At 43.8% G+C, this 27,903-nt stretch overlaps 1 protein-coding gene across 1 annotated transcript in view; it reads left to right on the top strand.

The window, feature by feature from the left end:
* dgkg (diacylglycerol kinase, gamma) overlaps window positions 1-18,892 on the top strand; it is a 91,526-nt gene extending 72,634 nt beyond the window's left edge. Inside the window, 5 exon segments of the mRNA XM_083776960.1 lie at window positions 1,482-1,572; window positions 4,439-4,640; window positions 16,114-16,234; window positions 17,368-17,428; window positions 18,650-18,892. Coding sequence (XP_083633086.1) covers window positions 1,482-1,572; window positions 4,439-4,640; window positions 16,114-16,234; window positions 17,368-17,428; window positions 18,650-18,748 — 574 coding nt within the window. The 3' untranslated portion in view covers window positions 18,749-18,892.
* Window positions 18,893-27,903: the final 9,011 nt, after the last annotated feature.

The raw sequence follows: 27,903 nt of genomic DNA, 5'->3' as shown, positions 1-27,903 counted from the left end.
GTTTTTGTTCATAGAACTAATATCTCTTATGTAAGGATCACCATGTACCAGTAAAGTGACAATTTGCATTCACACTCATGTGCCAGGATAACAATGCAGGCATTCTCACAAGGTAGGGTGACGTGACATTGATGGTACGGAATATGCCAGATTCAAAATCAGTGCACATTTACACAGAACACCTACATTAAATATACCAGTAAGTAGATTTGCTGGCATTTCAAATGACTGAGAACAGGATTATATTGGTCAGCAGGGGAAGTGGTAGTGTGTGTAATAGAGCCCGAATAATGCCAGATTTTTTTACTTGATGCGGATCCCAATATTGGAGAGTCTCATCACTCTTTGCCAATGTTTTGACAGATAACACCGATACCGATGTCGTAAAAAAATAACGGCCGAAGATATCTGCTGCACTCTACTGAGCAATGGGGTCACCATCACAAAGGGTGAAACAAGTTAAGTGGAGATTATAAGGTCCAGTCATCGCTGAACAATGGAGGACCTCTGACTATATGAATGGTTAGACGCCCTCCCTCTCTCCTTTGTCAGATGCTGTGCTCAGATTCCTTCCCGGTGTATCAGGTAACCTCCAGGGGCCTGAGCCTTCACATCAGTCAGCCAGTGAGCCAGTGATTCACCCCACTCCCGTCTGTCTAAAACCCCTGGCTGCACACTCCGTTAATCTTTCATCAGGGCAGTGTGTGCGTGCATGTGTGTGTGTGTGCGTGCGTGTGTGTGTGTGTGTGTGTGTGTGTGTGTGTGTGTGTGTGCATGTGTGCGTGCGTGTGTGCGTTCATTCGTGCGTGCGTGCGTGCGTGCGTGCGTGCGTGCGTGTGTTAATGCATTTGAGGTTTTACGGTAACATCAGGCAGAGATTTCACCTGGACTCTAAGCTGTGTTATTCAACCATTGGTCATTCACAAAAGTGAAACCATTGAAGAAAGAATACAACGACCTCAGTTCTCTTTAGACAAAATAACTATGACGATGACGCGAAAAGTAACCTATGCCTCTTGACCATTATGTCTGTAGGTTTCTATTCTTCCTTACAACACAATAACATTCACCATGAATGATTTTTTATCATCTCCTCCAGTGTCTTTCCAGCCCTGTCATACCAGCTGTGGCATACAGGGACTGCAGCGACACATACTTGTTTGTCTACGGTTCATTATCCAGTGAGCACTGCGGTTACCCCAACATTGCCTCCAGAGAAAGGGCCTTGGGGTGTTTTAACGTCCTTTGTCAAATGGCCATCGGCTCTCCAATGCTGACAGTTTTGGGACGCGAGATTAATTTGGGTGTCGGACAGCTTCAGTATGTCCTCAATCACACAGTAAAGAGTATACCGTGGGAGTACAACATGGTTGACATATGCAGCCTAAAAGCGTGCAGCAGTGAGACCTGTGAATATTACTAGCCAGTTCAAGGACTCATGTCACTCTTTTTCCTTCTCTTTCCCCCCTTTTCCTGTACAGAATGAAGAACAAGCTGTGGTACTTTGAGTTTGGCACCACTGAGACCATATCTGCTACGTGCAAGAAGCTCAACGAATGCATAGAGGTGGAGGTGAGGCTGCTTGGTATACTGTGAAATCCTGCGTGTTAATCCGAATGAATGATGTTCATTTCGAACATTAAAGCTGCTATAAGCAATAATATGTCAAAATTGTAATGACCTTTTTATTTTTTTGGTATTCAGACAGCCATTGCTGGCTCCCCCAAAACGCTCCCCCAAAAAATTAGTCTCTGTGACACATCTAGGGGCCGCAATCTGCATTCAAAGATTTTCCTATAGAAGCTTTGTCATTGGTCGATTTGCCTGTGTGCTTCCTGATTGGTTAGTCACTGCGACCGGGCTTTTTTCTCCGACCAATGACAATTCTTTTTGGGAGCGTTCTACTCATTGCTGGCTGTCTGGATACCAGCTTTAAAAAGACAAAAATAAAATACAAAAATTATACGCAATAATAATGCATTAAAAACATTAAAACCAAAGCAAAACACAAAACAATGCACAATAATAATCATAATACCAAAAAAATAACAGTAATTGATCAAAAGGGAGTAGGGATGAAACCTATGCTTATCTGGTCCTACCCCTATTTTTCAATTTAAATCAGGTCTCTATCAAGATTTTACCAGTACCGAACCATGCTGTACCATGTACCCTCAAACAACGCCAGATATAGGCCTGGGCACGGGTGCCAAGCTCCTAAATGCCCTGACTGGAGGACTCGTCTGAGGGCGAGTCCTCCACCAAACATTATGGCATGCAAAAATCAAAACAAAATCAAAGCTATTTCAAATTAAAAGGCTTAAACACTACGCTTAAACTAACTACAACTGTTGCACCACCAAACCAACATCATTTCATCATCCAAAAAATAATTGGCTAGGTGTAATATAAATACTGCCTGTCAACAAGCTGATTTATCTCTCTTTCTACAGTGACATACTGTAACAGGCTCTAAAATACAGCAAACGTTTATAGTTTCGTTCAGGCTTTAAGGGGAATTTTAATTAAGTACTTACACTACAGTAAAATCCTCAGTGTTCATTTAACATAATTAACTACTTAAATTCTATATACTTTGTTGACCAGGGTCTCACAGGGGTCTATACTTTGTACCCTCCTTTTTTGCCTTTACACCAAATATCTTCACCAAAAATAGCTGATGTACAAACTAATAGCGCTGCGAATGTTTGCCTATTTTCGCTGAATCATAATAGGCGACTATTATGATTATGACATGCCCAAAATAAGGATGCTAGGGTTCATGTGGTAAAACTAACGCTAAGGGTTTTACGCTGTACATTTCCCAAGTGGGGCTATTCTCAGCTCTATATGCAGACACACCCCGCAATGCCTCTTTCTGCCAATGTTATCACCTTTGTGCTCAACACACAGTGAGCCTCAAAGGTAGCACTGGATTCCATTCCAAATCACTTGCTCAACTTAGATAATACAGTATGTCTGAATGGCATGGTTGAGAAATTGAACATATCAAAATAATAAATTTAACAAAATAATAAACAATTAAATAAATACCATGTGCATGCACAAACGCATCACAGACTAGCATAAAAACTCTAGCCTTGATATGGAAGTGCTTTGTTTTAACAGAAATGTGTGATAACGATTGGTTCAACTTTAGAGGTGACTCCACTGTATACAGAAAGATGTTATCAGTTTCAGGCGCTGGAGTTCTGAACTGCCAAGTTTGCACATTCTCTTGTTCTCGGCTAGACACTCATTCACAAGCACAACTAATAGTGGCTTGTTTTAATAATTACAGTTCAGCTAGAGAGCATGACCTGTTAGTACCACCCACCTCAGGTCTCTGTGAACTGGTAATGATTACCATGATAGTGACTAAATGGTAATCATTACCAGTTTACAAAGATCTGGGGTGTTATTTTAAACTACCCTGCCAGCCTATTGGTGTTATTATTATGGCCCAGAGCTGTATAACACGACTTATCACGCAAGTAACAGACCTCTGTCAGATTATAATTATTCTAAAGTCATAATTATTCTATGCCCCGTGGAAATGAAGTGATTTATTGTGTGTGTGTGTGTGTGTGTGTGTGTGTGTGTGTGTGTGTGTGTGTGTGTGTGTGCGTCTGCGTGTTTGCATGCGTGTGTGCAGTGTTATTCTGTGGGCCTCTGTGTGTAGGCAAGCATGAGTGTATATCATTATTCTGTGTGTCCAGCAGCACCCACAGTATTTTTCATATATACAGTACATAATGTACACATGACATAATTTGTGGTTGCCACCATCAAGGGTGTGCAATGAGTCATGGCAAGGTGTTGTTTATGTTCTCTTTCATTTGGTTTAAATGACTGTTGAATCCAGATGAGCTTGACAAACATTGGACAAATTGGGTAAACGGTGCCAAATGGAATTCTATTCTGATCTCAGCGTTGAGCTCTTGTATAGACCTTTGATCTGCTCTTACATTGTTTACTATTCTACAGCTATAGCTTCCTCTGTTATACAGTTCTTGGAATTGTATACTCAGCTTCTGTCCATGTAACATATCGTGGAAAATCAATTGCCCTTGCCGTTATCCATGATACACCAGCTGGGCCAAGTGAGTACAGTCTCTGTGCTCTGTCCAACTCTGACATTCCAGCTATCCATTAGCTGAAGCCTCAGCATTACCTCTGTTGGGTTATATAAAATCCATACATGTAAAATTAACGTTCCTTTCATTCCTAAATCAAATTTTAGGATTTCAATACGATGTGAAACGCTAGCCTCCCGATTATTCAGCCCCCTGTTATTATATTAGGGTGAATAAACATATGACAATCATGTCCCACATGGGAGCATATAGAGGTATAATTTTCTGTTATGCCAGGGCAGTGTTGTACACTGTATATGCGATAGATGTCTTTCTCGCTGACTGTCTCTCTCTGTCCCCAGTGCGATGGGATCATCTTGGACCTCAGTAATACATCGTTGGAGGGCATCGCTGTCCTAAACATTCCCAGCATGCACGGTGGCTCCAACCTGTGGGGCGAAACCAAGAAGAGGCGCAACTACAACCGCATGAGCAAGAAGGTTCCGGACAGGATGCCGGCCAGCACGGTCACAGACGCTAAGGGGCTCAAATTCTGTGTGCAAGGTGAGTGAAGCGAAAAGTGCATGGACACACACATACCGTACACACCACAGAATGACTTCAGGTGCCACACAGGGCCTAAATCCTGGCGCTGCTGTCGTACTAAATGGATTGAATGTTTTCCATCCATGGTCTGAATGGTGCCCTATGGGGTGTCAAAAGATCTATTGTGTGTCGCTGACACGTTCATGGCCAAAACACAGCAGGCCAAACATTAGGTCATTTATACAGCAATAAAGAGAGGTCTTGTCTCCCCCCCCCCCACACACACACTACTGGGCCAGCATTGGCATATGGAACAAATGAGTGTACACACTTCAACTTCTAGTGTGTACTTCCAAAGGAAACAGTTTGGGAACACAAGCCAGGGCATCTGTTTTCACATCTACCTCAGTATTTGCAGAACACTCTACGGTAAAGTGCTTCACAGTGACCTCACAGTGCCACCAGGCAGCAGGAGTTGCGTTGGATGTCAGTATCTATCTGTGTCCTGCCGTGGACGTATGCAGTCTTTCTGCTCCCTGCGGGCGTGTAAGAAGACTGTCCTTTGTTCCTTGTTTATACCTTGGGGACAAGCCATGCTGGCAGATATTGCCTCAAGGACAGTGGCAGCAACTGAACAGCTATTTTAGATTTCTACAAATTGACCTCAAACATCGGGGAAGGGAGGAGAGGAGACTTGTACTATTGGCAATGTCCTTTCGTCTTATTTTGTCAAACTACGCTATTATTTGTCACATAAATTAATTGAACAATCCACGTGTTTCTCAGCCACTGGCCAGTTCTGTGCTCTGAAAAGCGAATGTTTGTTTCTAGTTCATGTTGTTCCCGGCAACTGTGTCAGTTGAATTCGTTTTTATAATGTCCTGTCATTTTATGCAATAAAACATTTTGGAAAGATTCAGCTGTCTCTACCGAGGATATTTATATTTCACAGGCAATCAAAAGTTTTTCTTTTATCAAAAGTTGGGGCCATCCATTATGCAGAACTTGTACTTTGTACCCTCAACCATATAAACCTATCTAACATCGTGCCAATCATTCTATACTTTCCTTTATTGTTTTATATACTGTACATACTTTATTTTATGTGTATTTCATTTCACCGCTTTACATCTCTTCTGACTGTGCTGACTGTGCTGAAACTTATTTCCATGGAGACTCCAGGGCTATTCTGTACCAGAAAGAGAGCGGCATGCGCAATGAGAGAAGCAGAGGACGGGAATAAATGACGTTAACACTTTCCCTGCGATTCGCGTTGCCCGAGTTATGTTTTCATTGTTTAATCCATGTTGTTAATCAGTTTTAAGTCATACGGGCAATCCACCGGAACAGAATGGGATATGAGACGCGTTTTGATGACGTCATCGCAAAAAGGTCATCCGCGCCATTGTGCAAAGGGTTATGGGAAATTGAGTCCCTATTGTTTACATTGGGGAAGTTGCCGAGCAGCGCACAGCTTCCTCGTCTGGTCTGGCAATCACAACCGGTCTGCCGACAGTGACTTATCTTTGTGTTTTGCAGGTTGTGTTGTTGTTCCGTGTTTTAGTCGTTTCTCCGTGAATAACGTGTGTCCGCTGTCCGTGCATCTTGTTTTATGGGGGGGAGTGCAGATATTGCCGCAGTGCAGATATCGCGGCAGTTCTAGGAAAGCCCTGCTATGATTGGCCAGTACGCCCGGTAGTCGAAGACCCACGAAGCTGGGTTGAAAACGCACAGGTAAAGTAAGTGATGTATCACGGCCCCAAAGCAGAGGCGTAAACGGCACTTCCGCATACTCCACACATATGTCACGGTCTATGACTTGGCCAACCGAACCGCGCCTCTGTCTGTCTGTCTGTCTGTCTGTCTGTCTGTCTGTCTGTCTGTCTGTCTGTCTGTCTGTCTGTGCGTGCCTATGTGCGTGCGTGCGTGTAACTGAGACGGATGTCTGTACGGTAACTTACCGTCACATCCCCATGCGGTCACCTTCCCAGCCTCTCAGCTAAACAGTCCCCCCCCCCCCCCCTTCCCCCCAGTGGTCCAATGGCCATCTCCTGTCCTGTGCTGGCACAGCTGCCTGCCCTTACTGCTAAATCCAAAAGGTTCTGACTGGCTAAGCAGGACAATGTTTCCATATGCCCCATATGCCAGAGAACACAGGGGAGAGTTTTCTCACTTACACAGGCGGTGAAGGGATACACACACAGAGGAGATAGTCTATATAAGATATACAGTAACAGGGTGGTATATGCTGTAAAACCCACCTGTGCATTAAATCCAACCTCTGGTTGGAGGACATGATTGGGCGTGCATTGTCGCGGGTGGTTCCGACAAACTAAACAAACCGACGGAGAGACCCAAACAGTATGTGAGGTTAGTGTTAGTGTTAGGGTTCAGAAATACATTTAAAAAGCAGGTGGCTAGCACACATCCAGTTCCTTGCTGGTGCTGGAAAAGAGATAGATACACACAGAGAAGGAGAAGTCCGCACACAGTCTTTGCTCCAACAGTGTTTTTGTTAAAACACTGACATTATTCACTTAAATACATTTATCACATTGTTTTTCTTCGTGGCCTTTTGCCTTTATTGATAGATTACAGTAGCTTGACAGGAAATGGGGAGAGAGATGGGTGGAAGACATGCAGCGAAGGTCGTCGGGATCGGGACTTGAACGTGATGGAAAACATAGTTATCTTATACCATACAGTAGCTATTTTTTATCTGCAGTGCCATTGGCACATTCCACTCTCCCTCCTGGCCTGCCTATCTGCTGTCTTTCAGACCTCGCAAGGATGACATTTGGCAATATTGCCAAATGCCAAAACACTTTGCTTCTGGCAAACTCATTATTATCGTTGCTTTTAAGCTGTCAGGCCATAACTTTGAAGGATAATTATGCTAGTCTGGTTGCACACAAAGCACACTACTTGTTTTGGGGGGCGACTGCATTATGGTAATGTGGGCGTGTAGGTATGTGTGTATGTGTATTGTGCATGTTCACATATGTATGTTCATGTGTGTGCATGCGCACGCACACTTTGCATGTATGCATGCATACATATGCATACCAGTTTGCCTCATGTCCATGTTTACATGTCATTCATCTGAGCAGCGACGAACAGAATTTCCCATGTGGGATTAACAAAGGCCTCTCGTACTTTCCCTTCCAGTTCTTGTAGTTACTGCACTGTTGATTCTGTTGAAATCTTTGCTTTTCTAACTGTGTGTCTTTAGTACAATGCTAAAAGTTTCTGGATTTATGAGAGTGTAAGCGCATGCCAAGGCAATTGTGCATGCAAGTATGTGTGCGAGGGAATCTTTGTACTGCAGAGTTGTCCCACAGGATTTAACCTTCATTAAATTTGTTCTTTTGCCATTTAATCCTATAAGGAAACAAATCTCAGAGTAGGACATCTCTAGTTTCTCTGACAGACGTGCGTGCGTGCATGCGTGGGGGCTTTGTGTGTGGCTATGAATATACATTGTGTCATGTATTTATCCCACTGTAGTTAAATATGCATGTGCGTACATGCTTGTCTCCTAGTGTCTTAACATGCCTGCATGCACGGCTTACTACTAATTGTTAATGACAGTTGTTTGCTCTGCCCGCAACAAGATCATGCCTTTGAAGCTCTTTGCTGCAGATAATGCAATCAGCTAGGTTACGGTAAGTGAGCAAACGGACCCATGGCTGGTTCTGACCTCACAGATGAATCCTTAAGCCTCTGATTGACTTTGTTTCTTGCTCTGAATTGGCCTACTCAGTGAGTAGACTGAGTAGACAACTCAGAGCAAGCAGTAGACTCTACTGCATGGACAGAAAATACAGCTTAAGACAGATACACATTGCAGAAGGCTGGTACAGTAGCAAACATTTCACTGAGATATCTGCTCTCGCTGGATCTAAATTTAGGTGCTGCATCTCATATCCAGCTCTCATAAACAACATTCCTTAGCAACCGGATGGAATAGGAAATCCTACTTTACTTTTAAAAAGTTTTTTGTGTGCGTGTGTGTTCAGTTTTCAAGCACAATGGAGGAAATAATGTAAAATTGTGTGGTAGAACTGAATTGAAGCCTGAGATTCAGTCAGTTGTGTATGGCAGTCAGGTGGGTGGTGGAGGAGAAATTCACTTTGACCAGGAGGCGAAAAGGATATATGTACGCAGCCCCGGAGGCAAACTCCATGCATTGCCCTGCTCCACCTCGAACCTTAATCTCTGCTCCATCTTTCCCCTCCCCAATTCATTTCCTTTTCAGTGCCTGGATCAAATTCCTCAACTTCCTTTACAGGAGATGGTGAGCGCAGACTGCAGAGCAAAAACATACACTGTAGATGTGCCACAGTCTGACACCGATATCTTTCGGTGCAAGGGCAGAGGCACCCCTTGACTCACAAGTGCAAATAGGTGGAGAAGCAGTGACTTTTGTTCATGGGGTTGAATTGCCGCGAGGTTATAGAGCTGCACTATTTCAGGTGACCATGTTCCCCAGTTTCTCTCTCACCTTTGTGACTCCTTGTCTCCACCAGGCCGACACTTTTTCTAGTTCATTTCTCATTCCTCTTCTCTAGCATCTCTACTCACCATCCTACAGCCTCTCTCTCTCCCTCTCTCTCTCTCTCACGCACACGTGCACGCACGCTTTCACACACGCACGCACAAACACATGCACGCACACACACACGCACACACACACTCACACGTCTCACACACACACACACACACACACACACACACACCCCTTGCATGTCCTCCCCCACAACACTCTAGCTCTGTCAGTGTCTCCTTGATGGAGGAGAGGGCTATTTCAGGCCCTCTGCAGCCAGGGAGCGTTTATTGTTTTCCTTTCACACGACAGAAAAGCAGAGTCTATAATTACTTAGATTTCCCCAACCCTGCCTGTGAAGCATGCTGGTAGTACAGTAGCTGTATCAAACAGCCTCAGAGTCGATGGACATTAGGGGAGTGAGATGACCTCCTACGTATCTCCAAGTCTCCAAGTCAATGAATGCTCAGGATTCCTTCTGACAGCAGCAAAAAAGATCACTAAAGACTGAGTCTGTCAAAGCTGATGAGATTGGCTCTTGTCTGTAGCCTATGATTCCCAATTTCCCATGGCTGTCATTTCCCCCCGGCAGAAAGTTCCAATGAATTTTGCACCACTCAGTTCACATGGGTGTGATTTTTTTTTATTGTTTGACAAGACTGGCTGAGAAATAAAAACTGCAGCTTCATAACATCAAGCCTTTACTGGCCGCTTGACGGTGAAGGGCTGCAGGGTTGCACATGGTGTATTTTTATACCGTGTCGTCGTAACATAGCGCACTCCGTCAAAAGGCCAAGTGAGCGCTGCTCGCCCCCATACTATACCTTCACTTCCGTGTGTTGCTGGAGAGGTGAGGTCCAGTTTCTCTTCCATCTTCCATGATGGCCTGGGAGCGATGGGGGGGGGGTGGAGGAAGGAAATACATGCGCTGTAATATCCTGAGTGTATAAATGTAACCAAATGGGTCCATTTGGTTTTATTTGTACACTTAATTAAACTGCTCCTGAAATGATGATATGATCAATTTTTTGTCAGGTCTCACAGGCTATATAGCTCTCTGTGAGAGAAAAGGGTTGTGTTGTGGTGAGCAGCAGAGAGATGTGTTGGAAAGGTTATAAATGTGGACCCTCGTGTATTTACTGTATAACGCTAATCCTAAAACAGGTTATTAGAAGGCTAAGTTCACTTATTTCAGTAGACCTATACTTTATTAATATGATTTGCCTCTACATCTGCAGGTCTCCAGAGAATATTAGCTCCAGGGTGTCAGCAGAAACGGCGAGCTGTCATTTCTAGCCTCTTGATGCTAACAAGCAGTCCAAACAGGGAATGTCAGAGTAGCTCCATAAAAGCCAGTCTGTGGAAGTGTCATTGTGCCCAACCGCTGTGTCTTTACCACGACAGCCGAGAAAGCAGTAGCATTTTCACTCAGTGGATGTTTTTCTCCCAAACTTTCCAGGCTCCATGTGTTAACCACTTACACACTCTATTCTCAGTGAAACTGACCTGAGTTGGACTTTTTTCCATCAACATCACGCGTTGTAGATCAGCTGTTGTTGGCTAATGTTCCCCCTAGATTCTAGGGGGAACATTAGCCAAAAACAGCTGATTCTAGGGCCTAGAATATGGATGCTGGGGTTCAAGTGGTTAATGTTTAGGCTACAGTCTGACTTGACCATACACTAATTAGTAGTAGTAGTAGCAGTAGTAGTAGTAATAGTTTATTTCGGTCATTAGCCATGTAACAAATACAATTATGACACTTCATACAACAAACAAAAATAAAACGGAACAAAACAGCTAGACCAAAAAGGTGTAGGTTGAAACCTCAGTTTAATGTCTACCCTTCTTACTTTTTTTGTGGCTTTTGCCTTTATTTTATATTTTTTATAGAGGGACAGACAGGAAATGGGGAGAGGGATGGGGGAGTGACATACAGTAAGGGCCGACGGGATCGGGAGTCGAACCCGCGGCACACTGCCGCGGGTTCAACCATATATGGTTGTCAGTCCATGATGACAGTCTCTAACCCTCTACACTCAAGACACGCTATATATATTGCCATGAACCCTGGCCATGGCCATGAACCATGGCCATATCTGTTTTTCATTGTGCATTTTTTGGTCAAAGTTGATCCCATGCCAAAGCGACAGCACTCGCCCAGCAGTCTGCCGGCACCCAAGCGCATGCGTGCAGCCGTACACACGCCTATCTGCCCCAGCAGCGCGACCTCCACACTCTCATGGAGGAGACTGCCGACGAGCAGAGAGCAGACGCGGATAAAAGTTCAGGTTTTTTTGGGTGCGATTGAGCTCAGAAAACCCGCCCCAAAAAATACGAAAAATTACAAAAACTTTTTTTAATGTCATGATCCCTTTAATAGTCTAACTCCTGCTTCTCAACTGTGCCGGATTAAGAAGCTCTGTTGACCTCAACCTATTTATTATTTATATAGCTCTCTTCTGCAATATAAATATTGGGGTTTGTGTTGGTTTTACATGTATTACCTTTTCCCCGTATCTCCACACAATAAGTGTATTCTGATTTAGATTGTTTGCTTTATATTATAATACATATATAAATAGTGAGATATAGTGAGTGAGAGTGCGTGATGATCTGATGACGGAACTGTACATTCGTGTGTATACTGTACGTCTCTAATGAACTCAACACTCCCAACAGCAAGATGCTCCTCCCGCTTCGAATGTTTTGTGCGTGTGTGTGTGCGTGCGGTGTGCTGTGCATGCACACACACACTACTGCTGTGCAGTGCACACGTATAGTACATTTGTGTGAAGCACAGCAGTGACACAAACCTAGCTATGCCTGCTGCTTGGCAGAGCACCACCATCCCATCCCATGATGCACTGCGGCCCCCGGCTTATCCCATTCTGACCGGGCACCCATTTTGGTGTCGGCATCATGTTATGCTTTAGCTATTGAAAAATAGCAGATCTACAAGCTCATATCGCGCCACCGAGTGGCGCGATACGAGCTTGTAGGTCTGCTATTTTTGGAAAAATCGAAGAACGACTGACATTTTTAGAATCTGATCTCAGGTCAGAATGGGTTCGTCAGACCAGTGTGTGTCCGGCGGAAACCTCGTATGAATCTGATCTCAGGTCAGAATGGGTTATGTAAGAGGCTGTTCTATTCTGGGTGCCACCTCACTGCGACGTAACAGCGCTGGCTGGCATGATGAGAGTCAAAAGCACAAGAGCTCTGATGAGGCGGGAAACATTGGCTGAGGTGAGAATCAGCATGGTGGGTTATACTCTGCCATCAGGCTCGCCCACCCGCTGGGACGACGCCATGCCCATTTTTGGTCATAGGAGGAAGTGGTGGGTGTATTTCGAGATTCAAAATGAACGCTGCGCGATGAAGGCGTTTTAGAGGGTGTCGTGAAATCTCAGAATAAAGACTGCATCGTTGGGAAATTTCAACGGTGTCTTCTATCCTGAGCAAGTCACATTTTACTGCATTTTACTCCACGTCTGTATAGCACATATAACCACACGCTCTGCCGTTTCTAGCCACAGAAGAACGGCAGACTGTCTCCTTCCATCCATCCAGACCTTCTCTTAATTCCCATCTGTCGTGTGCATTAATTATAGCAACCTTCCCCCTCTTAATCCTTTACTGACCAAATGCCCGGTTTGTCATTAATGGATGCCGAATCCTACTGTATTTTCTTAGAAAGCTCTGTGGGCGTTCGAGAGACGCAGTCAGTTCTTGGGACCCTAAACTGCTGTTCACGCTGACCAGGCGGACACTATAACTATAACTATATATGAAAATAGCCTAAAAATTGTTCTATCAGGTGAAGTGGAGGGTAATGTCCACGCCACAACTATAAGAAATGCAATGGTGAAAATAGTTAAGGTATATAGTTATTGTTATATAGTAATAGTGCTCAATGTGAACTACCCTTAACCTAACCACAAGCCCCACAAGCCTCTCAATGTGACGCCATGGACTCTACAGGTGAGGGGACTTCACTCATTAGGTCCACTGGCAGAGCCTGACCAGAGCCTTTTGTGGTGGTTCTGGATAACTGTGTATCCGACCGACTCGATGCCGGACACTGCACTCCCTGTGGTGGTGTGGAACGCGTGTGTCGAATTTGAAGTCGGCGGGGCGAACGGTTCTCGAGTTACGTGGATTACAGACGTACACACACACACGTAAAGAGAATAGAAGATAGATATATACTTTGTATTGGCTTGCCAAACCAATATTAATGATAATTAAATCTCCAAAATATAAATATTAGCGTTCCTCTTGCAATGCTTGCACATGCTTGCAATGTGATGCATTGCTCTAGAATGAATATGATAGATATGATAATGTAGTGTACATTTTGCAATAATAATAATAATAATAATCATATGTCAAATATGATACGTTTTAGTTAAACCCTTTCCACCTCTACACCAACTCTAGTCGCCATAAATAGCCAATCCACAAGCTTCCAACACATTATGAGATTGTAGATCTGCTATTTTCAGCTATTATGACATGCCCAGAATAGGGACACTAGGGTTCATGTGATTATACACTACACACACAACAATGTGTCCACACACACATATGTGATACTGATAACTCATTGGAATGTGGCTCAGCTGCTGTACATGCATGCTTAGTGTGGCCTTAAAGAGAATACTATGTTTCTTAATTTAAATTTCCATTCCAAGATGATGTTGAATTATTCTGGGTACTCTAACCTGATTCATATTTTAACTCCATTAGATAGGCTTCAGTATAATATAATGGTTGACAAATTATTTTAATGCACGAGAGTTTCAAACATCGGAAGGAGCAACGACTTGTAGCAAATCTGAATGGCAGTCATTGCAGTGAATAATTTTGCCTCCACACGTATCCTTTTCTTACTATCCTGACTTGCGAATTGCGAAGTATGATAATTCACCATGCTTCACAGCACAACAACACAACACACCCCACACACCAGCACCTTCTCGTGAGTCCAGTGTTGCATCATGACCTTGCACAAAGTCTCCCTATAGTGTAAAGTAAGAACACATGACCGTTTCCTCTTTGGAGTTTGAAACAAAGCCAGCAGGCTAAGCTAGGTCAGGCAACATCGGGCAATTATTAACATGTTTACATTGCAACAGACAGACAGGCCTGCAGCCTATACAGTTCCAGTCAAAACAGGCAGAGCTGCAAGTTCTTGCTTGTCAGGACTAGACAGTGCTATGGCAACCAGACCCTCAGGGAAAAGTCTGACCAGTTCCATTGGCTCTTCCTCACATGATGACTTTGTTTACTCCTGCACTGATGCAAACCCTAGTAAGTTTGAACTGACTCTCCACGGCCCTTCATTATTTCCATTATCTGCATTGTATCATTTTGAATGTGTAGCTGGCTAGCTGCAGTAGAGAACAGAATGTGACACACACACTAAGTGACTAAGATAACTAAACACATACAGTACAATAGGACTGCTTCTGACTGTCTAGCGAGACACAGGCTGCCATACAGTTGTATGTATGGCCCAATAGGCAGTCAGGAGAGAGCTGCCGCTTTCTGATGCGCATGCAATTGGGCTGGGTTATGTTTAGGTGTTCAACTGGCACCAGTGTGCATGCCCACTGAACGGCCTGCCTTTGCTAATCAGGTCTCAGAGCCCCACTCTGACCTGCTTAATTAGCCCTGGAATATGGGTTACCGAGAGAGATTTAACCCAATCATTCCTGGTCTAATTGTGTCCCTGCGCTATAGCATCGGCTCACAGGATTCTGTGGTCAAATCCACCCCGCAAGTGAGAAGCGTGGTCTCAGGTTGGTCGGCCCATCCAGCTTTACGTTCCATAATAACTGCTCTGACAGGATGTCATCTGGGAGTTATGTACAACACAGAGGGAGCCAACCAAATCAGTGCAGTATCATGAGAAACCTCAGTAACTATTAACCTTTCAGGAAATGGATCCAACGTATTTATTTTTTAGTCACAAGCTTTCGTTAATACTTTTCATTGATTCATGAAACCCACAGACACACTCAACCACTTTCACTTGCTCTTAAATTTGTTTCAAAACTGGATCTACAAGCTCACAACATACACAACATCTCGCATTGTGAGATGTTGTGTATCAGAGAAGATAGCAGTAAGGAGGATGAGACTAGCTGGCCACTGCCACCGACACAAAAAGCTTGTACTGTGGGAACCAACAAACGGGCATCGATCGAAAGGACGTCCCACACCTACCTATGTGGACCTACTAAAGGAAGATGCTGGTGCAGAAAGCACAAATGAGCTGGCCGGGATGTATGGAGAACCGACATGACTGGAGACGCCGATGGAGGGCTCGTCTGAGGACGACGTAGAGAGAGAGAGTGAGATTAAATAGGGAAATTGGGGTCCAAAAGTGGTGTCTCAAACTGAAAATATTGGAAGCCGAAGATAGGGGAGGGGGGCAGCTAAAACACACCACAGTCCATCCCAATCACTGTGGCCCTTGTGAGTGATCCTCCATTTAAACTACTGTTGGCCCTGTGCTGCGTTGGTTGGCTAGTTGTCACATGGATAATGCATTACTCTGTGTAAAGGGGAGCTGACAGGCCTCTTCATTTGTAGCACTGCTCAGTAGATATGGTGCTGTTAGGCGGAGAGACAACCAGAGGAGAGTGGAAGTGAAAGACCACTCACATGGTCTCCATTGTCATGTATTAAATCCTAGTGCAGGGCATGTACTGTATATCTCTGTGAAACCCATGCATAACTAGGACATGTAGTATAAAGGAATGTATTTGCTATGCAGGAGGACACATGATTACAGTGAGATTACATGAGGTATTATGACTGATCCTCTCATGTAGTTGGCTTCAGTGGCCATGTGGTGACCCATATTAACCCATACTCTGTCTCTCTCTCTCTCTCTATATATCTACCTCTCCCTCACTGTCTCTCTCCTACCAGACCTGAGTGACCAGCTGTTGGAGGTGGTTGGGCTGGAGGGTGCCATAGAGATGGGTCAGATCTACACAGGACTGAAAAGTGCCGGTCGCAGACTGGCCCAGTGTGCCAATGTTACCATCAGGTTTGCCTCATCATCAGATCATCTCCCACTGCTCGCCTCCCTGTCTCTACTCCATTCTTCCACGCTCTGACACCCGTTGCCCTGTCCATAAACTATACTGATAGATAGGGTTAAAGAAAATTCATTCAGTTATGAATTAAATAGATTCTCCTTTTATTTGTATATATTTTTTAGCACACTAATTTATGCTTCATCATGCGACAGCGTTGTAGACCAAACATAGCAGCTCTATGCCCTCTTTCGGTTCACAAATGTCAAATCCCTATGACCGACCGACTGATGTCAATCAAACAGGATGATAAATGATTTGTCCGACAGGCCTGAGGTCACCACGGCCTGCCTTCCAGTTCTGCCACCATTTTGTCTAAAAGAGAGTTTCTAGCTTTTTATGTTTTATGTTACTCTTGCTGTGCTCGGCCCATTTAACATCCACAGTGAGCCAGTTACTGGACAATTTTAAAGGGTCAATATTCACGTTCAAGTTTCTCTCTCTCTCTCTCACCTGTTCAGTGAGCTGCCCTTAATATTTTCCTAGAGCTGAGTAAAAGAGTATTCATCACAGTCATTCTCCCATACTGTGTTTCCCTACGCATGAAAGGCTTAAACTAACTTTGTGTGTGTGTGTGTGTGTGTGTGTGTGTGTGTGTGTGTGTGTGTGTGTGTGTGTGTGTGTGTGTGTGTGTGTGTGTGTGTGTGTGTGTGTGTGTGTGTGTGTGTGTGTGTGTGTGTGTGACTGTGTGTGTGTGTGTGTGTGTGTGTGTGTGTGTGTGTGTGTGTTTGTGTGTGTGTGTGTGTGTGTGTGTGTGTGTGTGTGTGTGTGTGTGTGTTTGTGTTGGGCAAGCATATACTGTGTGTGTGTGTGTGTGTGTGTGTGTGTGTGTGTGTGTGTGTGTGTGTGTGTGTGTGTGTGTGTGTGTGTGTGTGTGTGTGTGTGTACAGTGGGTCTGTGAGTTTAGAGAGGGAGGGGTGGTGCTGTCTGGGACTGGGTCTCATGGGAACAAAGTGTGCACTGTTTGACTCTGTCCTGGGATGGTGTGAACAGGCCTTCCGTGCCTCGGAGGTGTGTGTGATCTGACCCCCCCTTCTTCCCTCCCTAACTCCATACTCTTCACTGTAACCAACCCATACTGCAGGACGTCAAGACCACTGCCAATGCAGATTGATGGAGAGCCCTGGATGCAGCCCCCCTGTGCGGTGAGTCTGAACGACAAGTGTGTGTGTGACTGTGTGTGTGTGTGTGTGTGTGTGTGTGTGTGTGTGTGTGTGTGTGTGTGTGTGTGTGTGTGTGTGTGTGTGTGTGTGCGCGCATGTGCGTGTGCATGCGTGCTTGCGCTCATGTATGTACTGTGTGACTTCCTCTTTTTTTTATTACATTTAGAGTAACCTTGCGTCACCAGGCTTTCTACCGCGGAGAAAAGCCTGGTATTCGTTCTAAACTGAGCCTTGTGATACAGTTTAGAGAAACAAAACTGGTTCCATTGGTTGGTTCCAGTTTTCATCGCATTATTTTTTGTTCCCCACATAATGCAAATCAATTAGTATTAGTTTATTGTCGCTGGTCGCGCTACTAGTTAAAACAGAAGATGAACTTAAACAATTATTATACCAAAAGAAATATACCAATTTCAACAACTTTTAACCTAGGGGAATTATTTTGCAGGTGCACAGCATGCACCTGGTGGTTCTGGTTGGTGGTTCCGGCCACCTGCTGACGTTAGTTAGTTATTTCCGCTCCAACCGGATCAGAGAACCGAAAATGGTATTGATCCCAGGCTAAATTTATAGTATAGCCCCCCAGCCTGTAGGAGTACGTACTGTACAATGACCAATTTCACCCTACCCGCCCGGCTTCCCTCCCTCAAACATGGGCCAGTTGTGTTCGCATACAAAGTCGCATGCTCCACGGTGGATCCCACAACCTCTGTGGGGGTGGGCGGGCACTTTACCAATGTGCCACCTGAGCGCCCTGGGCTTACTTTTACAGACGTGTCTGTCTGTCTGTCTGTCTGTCTGTCTGTCTGTCTGTCTGTGTTCTTGTGCCTGCTCCCAGAATGCCATGGAAATAAATCCCCAATTTCTTTTCACATATGTTTTTGAAAAATATAGCCTGTGCACTTTTAATTTTACTTTTAATTTTATACCCAATGTCAATGGAACTTTGCCTAAATATGGAGATGACCTAACATCATAGAGATGACTGGCCACATGAAGTCTGAGATCCACATGCAGTCTCGATCCTCCCGACACTTTTAACCTTCCACGAGACCTGAGAACCGTGCACCATGTGTCAGAAATAAAGCTGTGAGACGAAAATGGCGGTTGCTAAACTTTGAAATCACAACTCACACTTGAGACTGAAACAAAAGGATTGTTCTTTATCGCACTGTTGTGTTGTGTTGATTTGTTATCTTATAGGTCCAGATCACACGCAAGAACCAGGTGCCCATGTTACTGGGTCCACCTCAGAAGACGCCATTCTTTTTCTTCAAGAAGCGTAACAGGAGCCGTGATTAGGAGGCACGCACACACACACACACACACACACACACACACACACACACACACACACACACGCATACAGTATACACACAACAAAATGACTGTTCCATGGCTGTGGGTGAATGGGGGATGGAGTTTCATTAACAGGAACACAACAACCAGGAGAACATTCCGAATGTCAATATCCTTAGAGACAACTAATTCCTAAATGGACCAAAACAGGCCCACTAAATGGACCAACAGGCCCACCAAATGGACCAACATGCCCACTTGCCCATTTTGTTCCTGAAACGAAAGACTCTCGGTATATCGACCTTTTCCTGTGTATCCACCATCTTCTATTTACTCTCCGGACCACGGTCCCAAGTCCTCAGTGCATGGTGTGGCTTTAGTCCCAACATCTTGCCAAAGTAAAAAATGTGTTAGGTCCCCACTCTCAGCCCAAACCTCACGCCCTCAGCTCTATGTTGGTGAGGGGTGAGGGGTGAGGGGTTATGAGGAGAAAAACAAGTCAGAGACAGAAGTAGGTTATAAGGTGAGATACCGAAGGAGGATAAGAAAAGTAGGGTGTGATGCCATCTCTTTGTATAACCCGTATGAATAATGGAACAGAGTGCATGTAAGAGCGCTCACTCCACAGGCCTCCCTGCAGACCAAAAAGCACAGCATGGTTGAGGAGAGGAAGAAGCCTCATCCAATATTGATACGTTTAATTTTACAAGTTGATGGTAGTAGTAGGGCATACCCTACTTGGATGTTTCATTTACAGGTTGATGGTAGAAGCCACATAACTCTGGCCTGGGGTGGGGGATTCATGTAGGGATTCTGCAGATGATCTAGAGTCTAGATTCTAGACTCTAGATCATCTGCAGAATCCCGGGCCTTGAGTTTGACATATAAACTCAAGGCCCGGGGGCCAAATCAGGCCTGTGAATGAATTATCTTTGGTCCGCGGGATGATATTGAATTAGTATTAGAACTGGCCCTCTGGTATATTGCACGGAACACCATAATACTACAAGTCCCACAATGCACTGCGAGTGCATTGTCACGTATCGAGGGCCCTCAAGCGCAAGCATGCGTCTTCTCTTCACTATTGATCAGCAGTGAAAGTATATCACTTGTGGTCAACTTTCAGCTACCCCTCTACACAAAAATGGCCCGTGTGTTGAAACACAGTCCGGTCCTCGACTTGTACCAATTTCTTTATTTTGGCCCACTGTGTATTTGAGTTTGACGTCCCTGATCTAGAGCAAGACCTCCGGACAGTTACGCTGCTTGCCAGGTGTCCAGTTGCTGTACATAAATTGGTTATAAATGGATTGGACCGGACTGAAATTAGGGATTGAAGGGTCTTGTTTTCTTCGCTGCGTACCAAAAGACACGTGTCCAGATTGAATCAACAACGGCTCCTGTCACCAAGCCACCCCCCGGCCAGGCCACCAAACGCCAGATGTCCTGACCCCCAGCCAGAGGACACTGGTAGTGAGGTTAGGGATTGAAATGAATCCCCTCTGGGGTGTACTACAACGGGGCCCCCAGGGGTTTTATTTACCAGAGCGCCGACAGGGGGAATCTAAAATTACCCCTCTATTTCAGGGAGGATCTATCAATCCTCCTGTGAAACTCTATGCTCTAATTATAGTGTCAAAACATCAACTGGCAATGTCAAGGGTGCAGGGACTGTGACAACCCAGGGCCATTACCCACTGTAAAATGCTGGGCATTTTTTTATTTCACTCATGATTTGGCTTTAATGGGGTGTAAGTGATATTATTTTGTTAAAATAAGTGTTAAATAGCTCTATATTCCAATGGTAACCATGAGTGTTTGATCGGTAACAACAAGGGTCTCCCTCAATTTCTCTCCTGTAAACACATAAACACAACAGAATACATTTTCAGGTGCAGATGTTTACTATAGAGCTGGAGAGATAGAGAACCCTGTTACCGGACGAACAGTATAGCAATGATTACTATCTATGAGCGCTAAGGTTTTGTTCTTGACAAACACTAGACCCCCAATCTAGACTAAACTAGACTTCACCAAATGACAATATGGTACTACAAATAAGGAAGTGATGGCCTCAGAAAAGGTGTAGAAGTGATCAATAGGAGAAAATAACAAATACTAGCATGTTATGTTGCCTGTCACTGCAACGACAGAACGCTTAGTTTAGTTACTAAACTTTGGTACATTAAACAGACTGTATCGAACATGAACATATTACTGTCAATATGGCAAATACATGTGCAGACAGTATTTGTATATATCTGGGAAGTAGGTGTAGGGCACATATAAACATGAATGTGATTTTAATATTATGTAATTGTTATCAATGTAGACTTAGCTTAGAGGAGCACATATCAGTATTCTTCAGTGGGTCACCATTATCAATGGCTCACAAAGGAGCTGGTGCAGAAAGCCTCTGAAGGCAGTTTTACCCACACAATCTAATTCAGAGATCTATTCAATGAAACATGCATTTATATCAGGTTTTGACCTGCTCACTTCAGGTTTGTTCTTTCCTTTTAAGTTAAATCAATAAATCAGCTAAATACATATTTGAAACAGAATCTAGGGAGATCTTGAATAAGATAAACAAATGTTAATGGAGCAGTGTTAAAACAGTACAATACATTTCATTGTGCATGGTCTATCTAATATCTTATTAGATTTGGGGGAATCTGCCTTCCTCCCTGCTAAACTGTATATGAGATGTATGTCTTAAGTGCAGGGCAGAGTATGGTTCGACAGAAGTTGTTCTGGTACAAACTGTGCTCCAAGGGTTGAGGCTTCCATGCCTTTTTTTACCCTAGTTCCCTTTAAAACAGTCACCACTCTCGCATCCAGGCCCCATTAAAACAGTGTATCTAGCTAACCATTGCCAAGACATAAATGTAATCTTTTCCATATAAGAAAACATCATTCCAGAGATTGGGTTGAACTTCTTCAGGTCATTTTCACTGCAGTTTAAACTGCTCTTTTTGTTTTGTTTATATGACAATATATGTAATGTAAATTAATAACACATGTGGTAAAACCTTTATACTCCACAAATAACATGCTGTATACTAGAGACTGTTCCAATACAGCCTTATGAAGCTTGCTTTTAGTTGAGTTGACCCCATGGAGCCTGGCGGCGAGACAACCTGGTGGGAAAATGAGTGCATGTTTACAGTTACTTTTCATTTAATGAAAGAATGGTTTTAAAAAGTTATATTATTAAGTGTACATATTTGTTTATAATATTTTATCTGATGTTAACTCACACCACCGCATGCCTGCCAATTGTCGCAACCCCTTTCCTCTATAACCATCACCTCTGTGGATCAGACATTTTTCTTTGCTTAAAAGCTCAATTTATCTGATATATCTATGTGTAGTGATTTTCTCTTTTCTTTTCTTTTTTGGTAGCATGTTTTATGATGATACTGTGCAAAGATAAAGACAGCCAATGAACTGTCTTACATTAAAAACGAAATCCCTGGAGGAAGTGTCCGCCATCATATAGTATCTATAGATTTATTGTTGGATCAAGTGACGGTGACATAAACACCCACACACAGCCTGTCGGAGTCCCCAGTCCATGTGTGTCACAATTCATGCTAGTCTTGTCCCTTGAAGTAATCAATAGCCTTAACATAAGAAATGGACCCACTCTCTGCCCACAGCTGTGCCCTATAAAATCCTGGGTGGTCGTTTAACTTAGACAGTGTACAAATGTAAGCAAATGGACCTCTACAAATTGATGAATTAACACTTGAGGATTTTACTGTGTGTGCATTTTATTTGTATTGGCAAAAACAAATAAAATGGCATTGGAATATTGAAAAGTTAGTTATCTCTGTATTGCAAAAACACATTACCCACTGCATGTTATTTATGGTCAAATCCTTCGTAACCCCCACATGTCATTTAGTTCTGTCTAGTTTTGTCACCGGCAACTGGTCTGTAGAAGGTTGCATTTGACCTGAGGTTAGACAAACCCAGGAGACCCAGAGGCCATCCATTACCTCAGGTTCGGCAGTAGAGATACTGTTACCGCAGAGGTTGTTAATGTACAGTGTTGCGTATAACGTTGACATCATTGAGCAGCAGAGAATGGCCTACCATTGTGTTATTATGATAATAGTGATATCTAAGGTTATTAGTTCCCCAGGAGGACAGTACAGCTAACTCACCAGGCTTAGTTTAGTAGACTACTGGCCTGGTCCCAGGGCAAGTTTCACTTTCAAGTGCCCTCAGTTCAGTGGGCTAAAACAAATGTAGATTAAATTACACATTACTGTACAATTTGCAGTAGTTCAAGTGCTGCTTGATTTGCCTACAACCACTGCATATGTCCAAACTGCAAATCCCTCTTACAATAATTAGCAGCTACATCCACATTAATCAACATTTAATAATGATAATGAAGAGATAGCCAGGGTCCATCTGTCCCCATGTATAACCACCCCCTTTTACCCTCCAGTATCCCGACCTTCCCTGGTTTATCGTACACTACTGTCCTGACCGTGCTGTCCTATTCTCAGCCTGGGACAGATTAGCGATATTGAGTGACATCAGAGGCGCAGATGCGGCAGAGCCCCGAAGTGTTGTTATCCCACATGTATATTATCAAATCACAGATACAAAATTCATAGAGAGGGTATTTCTGTTCATGTCAACAGAGGTGGGAATTAAGTCGCTGGTTAAGACACATCAACAACAGTATTTTTGAAGGGGACTACTAAACATATTACATAATAAATTGCAATATTTCAGGGAGATTATTCTATAAAAACAAGATAATCAATCATACTATATAACTGAGACCAGCGAATCAGATGACCTGCATAGAGTAGGACTTAATTTAACTCCCTCCCCCCCCAATCGTTCCCCAATAGGGTGAGTATGGTTTTGAACTGTCAGTCCATACAGGGTCACGGGCAGACAAAATCCCCAAACTCTAGTCTGTGATTGGATAACAAGGAGAGAAGAATCAATATCATCCCTCTACCCAGTGTCTACTGTATGTCTGTATTTGCACAGTGAAATCCTGACTGTTCGTTTATATGTATCAATGTACAAATGGATAAATGAACACTGAGGATTTTTCTGTGTGGTTTCCTTGCTGTTCGCTCTGTTGGCCTTTTGATGGACATTGATAAACAAAAAGGTTGAATATGCATTCTCTCTTCTTCCTTGATCTCTTTCACATTCATGCAACCATTATGTTATATGCACATGCACAGATACAGATTTCTAGCACTGCAGCCATAGCATTTTTGTACTCCAACTGTGCCTTTCAATTATATTCCTCTGTTGTTTCATTTTACAATAATATACTCACTCATGATAAGATCATTATATACAGTATGTTGGTTTCCTGTATTGGTGTGGGTGGACTGTGCCACAGGAAGCTATGCCTGTATTTTTCTTGGATCAATTGGCACTCAAACAGACATCAGCACCCATTAATCACAGATGATGACTCAGGTTCTGGCAGGTTAGCGTGAGGAAATTAATGTTGAGGTTGATTGAGTGAACAAACAAGAAGACAATGGCAATAAAGACACACCCATATTTCCCACAACCATGCCGCTATACAATCCTGCAGAAACAAGCTCTTCATGACCTTTGGCCCTTCTTGGTCAAGAAGAATCATGCTCTCTCCCCCAATCCACCGAGAAATGCACCTTTATATACTGGTGCTGTCATACTGAAATAAACATAAATCGAAGACCATATCATGTTAACATTTTATCTGGCAGTTAAATCCAGAGAAATGAAACACAAAAATTTGAATTAAATTACAACGATAACTTTTTACATTACATTCCCTGATTTCTGGTCAAGAGCATAAACAGAAGAAATGGAGATGGAGAGGATTAGAAAGAGACAAAGAAAATTTGAAACATTAGCCAGGGGGAGGGAATGAGGAGTTATTGGAGTGAGGGGGGTATATAAATAAAGATAAGAGTCGGAGAATAAAGGAATGGTTATAAAACTGGGCCTCTTTAAGCCTGCTTTTTTTAAATTACAGATCTTCAAGCTCTCGGCACACTGCGTCATGTTGTGAACTCTGCTGTTTTTCACCATTGCGACAATGTATAAATCAGGCTTGAGTTTGCCTTTGGCGAGGCGTCTTGAGTGCGGCTGCTGAGATAACAAGGCAGGAATTATTTCCCAATGTGCTATTAATAGCTGGCAAGTCACATCTCGTCCTTCTCTGGAAGAGCATCCTGTGCCCCACGGCTCCGCTTTCCCATTTTAACTCTTTTTTTAAATGTGTAAATTGACAGATATTTGCAGGCAGAGACATACATGCCATGATAATGGCCAGATCCACTTATTTAGTGTGCCTCATCGCATGTAGCTGCTGTTTGGTCGGTAGACATTGATGATGGCATTCATTCGTGGAAATTCTTACAATATATTATCTGAGTCTAAGTCAAATTTATTTAGTATTGGCCTCAATCACTGTTACATTCTCAAAGGGCTGTACATTAAATAAAGTAAACAAAACAAGCCTTCTGAAATTCTGCCCTTCCCCAAAAGCAACTGAATGTATTATGTAATACATAATCACACAGAGTGAATATTGTAAAACCATCTCATGTTTATTGCAGCGGTTCCAAATATGACTATTTTGGGGCGCCGTGGCAATGACAAGTTTGGGAACCTTTGGTCTATTGTGTGAAGGATAGCAGTTCATGAGTTTGGTGACTAGTAACTACAGGTCAGTAAAGTTTTCGGACTAGAGTCTACACCTTGTTAAGGATTTAGCCCACATGAGATGTGGGCACCAATGATCTGCGTCAGTGTCTGAGCAGGCTTAAATCACCCCTATCACTCTTCTTCATGTCTGTGACGCACAACATAAAGCCCTACTCGTCTCCAGCCCTTAATGTACACAAAAGCAGCTTGTCACTCTCGCCGCTTGCATATGTCACAGTTATACAAGGAAAGATTCAAAATGGAAACACAATATGCTCACTCCTCTCACGCCTCCAGGCGCTCACGTCCACCCACCCACATCCTCACTATAAAGATAGAGGAGAATAATTCAGTGGATGTTGTCACTGTTATACACAGTATACACTACTTTTTATTTTAAATCTGAGGCCATATGGTATCTCAGCAGGAAACCGATGGATTGTGCAGTCCAAGTAAGGAATGAGACTAGCCTGGGTAAACCCCTCCCCCCTCGCCAATGCAAATCTGGCGAGGGGGGAGGGGTTTACCCAGGCTAGAATGAGACATTACCCCAGGTGAAGGAGTTTAAGTATCTCAGGGTCTTGTTCAGGAGCGGTATTGCAGTCGCTGTACCGCACTGTTGTGACAAAAAGAGAGCTGAGCCAGAAGGCAAAGCTCTCTGCCTACCGAGAAATCTTCGTTCCTACTCTCACCTATGGTCATGACTCATGAAGGTCGCGAATACAAGTGGCCAGAATGAGTTTTCTCCAACGGGTGGCTGGCATTTACTCACCACCGCTCAACGTTATTTCAGCTCCGGTGGTCAGCTCACCAACGGAGCGGTGGTCACCTCACCACTGAAAATCCAGACTATGAATTGGCCTTTACAGATAGGGTGAGAAATGCAGTCACGTGAGAAAGACTCTGAGTAGAGTCGCTGCTTGCTTCTTTGCCTGGAAAGGAGCCAGCTTAGGTGTTTCGGGCATCTGGTTAGGATGCCTCTCGAGTGTCTCCCTAGGGAGATAGTCGATGCACTTCCCAATGGGAGGAGACCACGGGGCAGACCAAGGCACCCGCACCCCGCACCTGTGTTGTGCGTCTGCTAAATGCCTAATTCGTACATTGTTTGTGTGGGTTTGTCTCCCAGCAGTGCTTGTAATAAACACTGTATACTATAGGCTCCAATAAGGCCTGCCACTAACTCAACATCCGTGGAGTCTCTTTTCGTCTTCCACTTCGCAGTTCCGTGGACCTCTAATATGAACCCCCAACTGACTGCTGAGTGTGACCGTGGACCAGGCCTCTTCATGGAGCCCATCAGAAGTGTGACCGTGGACCCGGCCTCCTCACAGAGCACGACCTGGACCAGATGTGACCAGGCCCCTCCACGGAGCCCACCAAAGTGTGACCGTGGACCACCATCATATTACCACTACACTACACTATATCTTAATTATTCTCATACATTATATATTATTATTATCCGACAACATTGCTATACCATATTATATTATCCTACACTATTTCATTCATTATTATTATTGCTACTATTTGTAGTAATAACTATCCCTCTCCCCCTCTCCCCCGACACGGTCGAGGCAGATGGCCTGACGTTTCTTCCTAAAGGGGAGTTTTTCGTTACCACTGTCGCAATATTGCTCGCTTGCTCTGGGTGGATCTTTGTTGGTTTGTAAAGTGTCTTGAGACAACTTGTTGTGACTTGACACTTTAATAAAAATTGATGATGAGATGGAGGGATTACATCGTCACACTGCCCTTGGAATGCCTTGGGATCCCCCAGGAGGAAGTCACTATAATGTTGCTCTGGAGAGAGAAGTCTGGAGCTCTCTGGTGGAGATGTTGCCCCCGCGGCTTGACTACGGATAAGCGATTGAAGATGGATGGATGGATAGATGGAAGTGCCCCTGCTCACGTGGGTCAGGTGCATCCTCAGACACACTTGAGAGCCTCCTTTATTCCATTTTTATGTGAATTTAACAGTCAACATTTTTAGCCAATCAAAGAACATCCACCCCATAACTCCCCCTGCTATATTTTCCTCTACGAAACATGTGTGAAAATCCCATATCCTGTGTAAGACAATATGTTCACCCTTGGCCTAAGACCTCAGGCTCTGTAGCAAAACATAGCTCTATATATCCTATGAGACAAGTATATTCTATATGGATTCATTTATTCATGCTATTATCGTCCCTGAGACAAGCTTATAAGCTCTGTGTCATTGCTTGCACAGATTTTGTGGGGATTATAGTTTTCATACCATCTGCTGACTGTCCCTGGTTTGTTTTAAATTCTCAGTAATGCAAGCGAGTGTCTGTGTAATATGTGGGACTACAGTTTTAGAATTGACAGTGGTGATAATGACAAGGGTTTATAGTTCTTTGTGACCTCTGACATTTTTGGGTATAGCTCTGCTTCTGTCTCTCACACACGCATGCACACACGCACGCACGCGCGCGCGCGCACAC

The sequence above is a fragment of the Protomyctophum parallelum genome (genome assembly GCF_964188405.1).
Source record: "Protomyctophum parallelum genome assembly, chromosome: 11".
Lineage (NCBI taxonomy): Eukaryota > Metazoa > Chordata > Actinopteri > Myctophiformes > Myctophidae > Protomyctophum > Protomyctophum parallelum.
Note: the sequence above shows the minus strand (reverse complement) of the source record. Positions and strands in the feature narration are given on the sequence as shown.